The 5,467-nt window shown below is 47.5% G+C and overlaps 1 protein-coding gene across 1 annotated transcript; it reads right to left on the bottom strand.

The window, feature by feature from the left end:
• Nucleotides 1-218: 218 nt before the first annotated feature.
• On the bottom strand, nt 219-5,223 carry LOC108506670 (caspase-8-like). The gene is made up of 7 exons (XM_017833954.1): nt 4,870-5,223; nt 4,506-4,611; nt 3,261-3,396; nt 3,061-3,176; nt 2,447-2,582; nt 968-1,469; nt 219-671 (listed from the first exon to the last, which is right to left on the bottom strand). The coding sequence occupies exons 1-7, from the start codon at nt 5,181-5,183 to the stop codon at nt 536-538; spliced, it is 1,446 nt and encodes a 481-aa protein (XP_017689443.1). The 5' UTR covers nt 5,184-5,223; the 3' UTR covers nt 219-535.
• Nucleotides 5,224-5,467: the final 244 nt, after the last annotated feature.

Genomic DNA, 5,467 nt, shown 5'->3' with positions numbered 1-5,467 from the left:
CCACCAGACAGGGGAAGCTTCTGGCAGCTTCTAAGAGAAGCCACCCCTGTAGCCCCCCTGCTACCAAAACCTGGCCACAGAAACCCAATACACAGACACATCCTGCTAAGGATGCTGGAGGACAAATGCCTGGCTTCATCCTGAGGTGTACTAAGCCACTAAGAAGGAATGATTTTAAGTGATGGGGAGAAGTAACAAAACACATTCATGTGAGCTGATTATTTCGTATAAAATTTGCAGCACTCCCTCCTTTATTGTGCAAAAGTTAGTTAGGCATAAAATATACAAGGTTTCATAACAGGTGTCTTTTAAAATCTGCCTATTGGAGACCACATCAGAGATGCTCTCCAGTATAAAGTGTCACATGTACTAATAGAAATTTCTTAAGGCTTTTTCTCCTCAGCTGTATTTTCAGTAATAGTACCTGCTGTTGTAGTAAGAGCAGACACACTGAAAGTCTGTTTTACCAAATTCTTAGCTGATACAGCTGATTCCAGAATGCTGCAGCTCCCTCTGACATGTAGTTCTCTCCCATTTAGTTAACAGGAAAGATGAGCTTTTTCTTTAATGTGAAAATTGGCTGTGGCATCTGCTTCTCTGCATTCCGCTCACCAGTTTTTCTGCTCACTTCTCGATTCACTGCTGTCAGGATGCTGACAACATTTTCTCCTCTGCAAAGACACAAGTACATTTTGTATTAGGGAGGCAGTTAACAGGAAAAATACCACATTCTCATCTGTCTCAATCTATACCAGTGCTAATGGCTCCTGTTTCAAATAGGCTCCATTGCAGTTAGCTAAGCTGCTTTGAACAGCTTGCATGGTTTTGCTCTGTCCTACATTACTGTTTTCACTCTGAGTGATCACTCCCATTGCATATCATCTATCTCTGCATCCAAATAAAATCCCTGTCGTTTAGAAGGAAAATATGGGTGTTGCCAAAAATAAGCTTATGGAAACATAGGTACCGAGGACAGCGGGACTCCAAGTGCTGGCACAACGCCTGTATGTACCAGGTCCCCTCCCTTGGACTTCTGTAGGAAACGTAATCTTGCAGGGTAGCCATGCCCAAGAGGAAGTCTGCCTCTGCAGGGATGCAGTCGAGCTGAAATCTCACATCTCTTTCCACAGAAGCATCTTCCTCTGTAGAATCTGCTTCAATGGTCACGCCTTTATGGAAAGCATTACCTTGGCAGGCCTGAATAAAAAAGACTTTTGGTTTTCCAGCAAGTGAGCGGCAATTCTGTACAGTGAAAGAAGTGGTCAGTTCCCGGATAGGTACTTCCTGCCCATCAACACCATATATAATGCCTTTTTTCCCATGAGACAGGATACAGCAAACAAAACAGTCTTTGTCCTCGTGGTCTTCACACCGGAAGATGTTCACAGTCTTACGGATTTCGTCTGCAGTGAGGTCTCTGTATTCTTCTATTCTAAAATGAAGCTTGCTAAAGACATTTCTCAGAGCCGCTGGAAGGTAAACAGAAGGGAAATTGGAGACATTTCATTATATGAAAGTTGGACTATGCAATAGCAAATTGTATTTCTAGAGGTAATTGATTTATTTTTTTTCAGATCCTGCTACATGACTACATCCAAGTAGTTACATTGCTGGTCTGAAAATAATCGAGTAGTCTAATCACTAATCATCTCTCTACTGAGTTCCCTTAATTGTCATTAGAAGGCATCCTTGCACTCTTGCCTCCATCTGGAAAGCATACAGAACTATTAAGAAAACTGTGTCTCTTTCCCCCACCCACTTTACAGCTAGTCCTTTTGGCTCTCAAAAGGTGTTGGACAGTGCAGTTGCTTCAGTTGCTTTACCCAAGAGGACAGCACTACCCATCTGGGAGGTACCCCCATCACAGGAAGAAAAACCTTGGCTCTGACTCTTGAATTAAGTTGGATTCAGTTCAATCGGGGGAGGCCCATTGATGGATTTTATCTCTTGGCATAGACAGTGCAAATACACTGATCTGACAGATCTTAGGACCTGCCACGAGCTCTGTGGCTGCAGGACAGCCTGCTAAAATCAGGGCCTCTGAATACCAACATCCTCCCTCCTTTTTTTTTTTAAAGTTGGATCTTAAATAATTAACGCCCAAGTCTCATTCAGCAGCAGAACTGTTTCCAATTCTGCGTATTGTAATAGTAGTGTGCACAAAGCTGATGCAAAGACAGCCTAGCTTGTAAAGTCCAGGCTCAGGTTGCTGTTTTAAGGTTGCAGTAAACTCAGGAAAAGTGCAAAATACTGGCAAATTGTTCTGTGTCAACCAGTAAAAGCTTGAGTTGATTAGGGCTTGTAAGCACAGTAAACAGAGCTACTGAGCCACTACAACAGAAGTATCCCAGAAAGGGAAGACTGGAATTCAGACCTTTAGTATAGAAAAAGAAACAAGGTATCTGTTTTTGAAGATTCGCAAACTCCTCTTTAACGTTCACTGTACCTGCATCCACGTCTGTCCCGTTCCGGTCCCTCAGGTATTTGTGTTCCAGTACAGCTTCCCTAGCTTTTGCAAAATTGTGATTATTCAGGATTAGGCACACTCCACAGGGTCGGCTAGTCATTTTGTAAGCCTCAAGCTGTTGAAAAGAAAGACTGCTGGTGAAACTACCGTGCTTTCCTCCAGAGCACAGCAGGGTACAGAGCCAGATGCTTTCCTCTCCAGGCAGCTCTCTATACAGCTTTGCTCCCCAGGACCTGGCAGTGCAGTGTCCCACTGCCTCTGGGAGTCTGTGCACGACACCCCCTGACCACCACTGTCATGCTCAGCTCCCAGGGGGTGCTGCCTTCACCCACAGCTCCGTGCCAAGCCACCTGCCAACTGCGTATTCCCTGGTATAATAAACTCGGCCTGCCTTGCTCCCCTTGCAGATGATTGTGAAGCTGTAACACTGCAGCAGCTGTGCCTGTGACAGAGCCACAGAATAATGGATATAGAGTGCTGCATTCTTCTTTCTAGACCATACTTTTAACAGTTGGTCTATAATAACTGTTCACTTCATGGAGGGGTGATCTCTTCAAAGACAAAATGATGATGTTTCTAAGAAACTGGCATACCTGGGAAGAGATATTACAACTGCCAGGAAATTCAGGTGCCACAGATAATGCCAGATATCCTTCAGGGCCTCCCGTGCTTCCCCTCTCTTCCTCTGTGATAAGCATCTCTTCTTGACCTGAAAAGCATTTATTATTAGTCCTGTATGATACCTATGGGTTACTTCAAGAATAACTAAGGGGGAGACGCTGTTTTGTTTTACCAAATAGGTTTAATCCATCTTCAATTCTGTTCCACAGGCTGATGTTAATTTTTTCACAGAGACTCTTCAGCACGCTTAGGTTGTCTTTTCCCAGAAGCCCCTTCTTCTCCATCTCAATGAAAATGTCAAGCATTGTCTGGGTAATCAGAAAGGCAGTTTGCTCTTAGGGCACATCCATGCTGCCACAGGGAGTAAAGTTAGAGCATGTGCACCCAAGCTTTAATGTACTGACAGTATATGGAAGCCACAGAGTCAGTTCAGCTGACTGGTAGCTCAGTTGAGACCTCAGCTGAGCCAATACAACCTAGTTCAACAAAACCTACCAGTACTGTTAAGTAAAAACATAACCTCAAAACATATTCATTTCCCTTCTCCAGCTCAGAGTTGCCAAGATCTGACACGATCTAACCCAGATCTAATGGTGGTCATACAGGAATATATAATACCATTTTGAATGTTTTCATTCATTTGACTTCCAGTGGCTATCTTCTGCAGTTAGGTGAAACACAAGAATCACTGTACTGACCATCTTAAGTAATGGCAAAAGGAGTATAACCACACAAGTATGGTGTAGAGATTGCAGTGAAGCAAAAGGGGACTGAAGGGACAGAAGCTCTTGTCAAACAGTGAGTGGCAGAACACAGTGGTCACCCCAAGGATTTACTAGAACAGCTATCACTAGATGATCATAGTCTATCCTCAAAGTGCTCATTAGACAGAACAAAGTACCCAGCAGGCTGGGACACCATAAGAGCACTGGATCTCCTCCAAGGCTATTTGTAAACTCCAAGCTCACTGGCCTTAGCCTTCTTAAGGATCTGCTGCTTAGATCTGTATTTTCTGCACTTGGAAATTAAAAAAACCAAAATCATAAAATAATATCCACAGCAGGTGGTTTTCTATATTTGAAAATGGCTTAGAAAGCAGTAAAAAAAACCAGTTGGGCAAGAGGAGTGAATGTGCTCATCAGTCTTTCATTGATTAAAGCCACTGAGTGCCCTGAGCCTCGTGTGGTGCTCGGATGTGACACCCTCAGTGCCTGGCACACTGGGTGTGATGTGGCTGCAAAGGCTGTGCCCAACACCAGCACAGACAAGTCCCATGTGCCCCAGGGCCACCCTTTTTCTTGTGGTGTTTTCACCTTAAGAGTGATGCCATAAAGAAGAGATCCATTCCCCCACGGGCAACCCTATTTCCTCTATGGATTATAATAATCATTTTTAAAAGAATTAAATAAATTCTTACAGTCTCAGGGGTTAGCTTGCTTTTTGGTAATTCTCCATCCAAAAGTAACTTGAAAGACATCAGCTCATCTTTGGTGATGTCTTCTGAGAGCTGAAAGAGCAAGTATCTAGAAAGAGAAATGGAGGAAACTGTTTCATTGCGTTCGCAAGCATGTCCCTGAGCACAATTTAACACTATTGCACTGCCCCTTTCGCCCAGTCCGCCCCGCGCACAACCCGGTGTCCTCCCTTCGGCTGGGCTGAAATGCCACCTTCCCGTACAGCCTGTTCCTGCTTTCTCCTGGAAGCCGCCCGGGTGCTGCCGGAGCTCAGCGCGGCGTTCAGGGCAGGAGAAGGCTGTGCCCGGAGCCCGGCCCCGCACTCACCTGTAGGGCGGCACCCGCGCCCCGCCCGGGCGGGCAACCTGCAGCTCCCGCTCCACCTGCTCCCGGCTGGAGCCCAGGTGGGCAGCCAGGAGGTCGATCCTCCCGATGCGGTAGAGCAGCTCCCTGAGGAAGGCCAAGTTCCCCGCCTCCAGCGCGCCCCTCTCCTGCAGCGCTTCGAACAAGTCGTGCGCGCTCCGGGCGGCTTCCAGCCTCCTCTTAGGGACGTGCTCCCGGCTCAGGAACTTCAGCGCCGCCAGCTCGGCCTCGTCCAGCTCCTCACTGACCGCCAGCAGCTCCCACCGGGGCAGCTCCATGACCCGCCCTCCGCCGCGGCCGGACCGGGCCCTTCCTGCCTCCGCCGGGACGGGACGGGACGGGACGGGCCCCGGGGCGGGGCGGGACGGGGAGAAGGCGGGGCCGAACCCCGAGGCGGGGCTTCCCTCTGGATTTGAACATCCGGAGCGAGACACCCTACGGCTTCCCTGGGAAACGGCGCGAGGGAGGGCACCTCCGCTCAGAGTTCCGAACGCTGACTGTTCTTGAGCCCGTCCTTGAGCAAACCGGACCTGCTAGTGCGGATCCAAAGATCTCCCTCTGC

The sequence above is a fragment of the Lepidothrix coronata genome, unplaced genomic scaffold, assembly GCF_001604755.1.
Source record: "Lepidothrix coronata isolate B3197 unplaced genomic scaffold, Lepidothrix_coronata-1.0 Scaffold7, whole genome shotgun sequence".
NCBI classification, from domain to species: domain Eukaryota; kingdom Metazoa; phylum Chordata; class Aves; order Passeriformes; family Pipridae; genus Lepidothrix; species Lepidothrix coronata.
The sequence above is the reverse complement of the archived record's forward strand: the minus strand, read 5'-3'. Positions and strand labels throughout refer to the sequence as shown.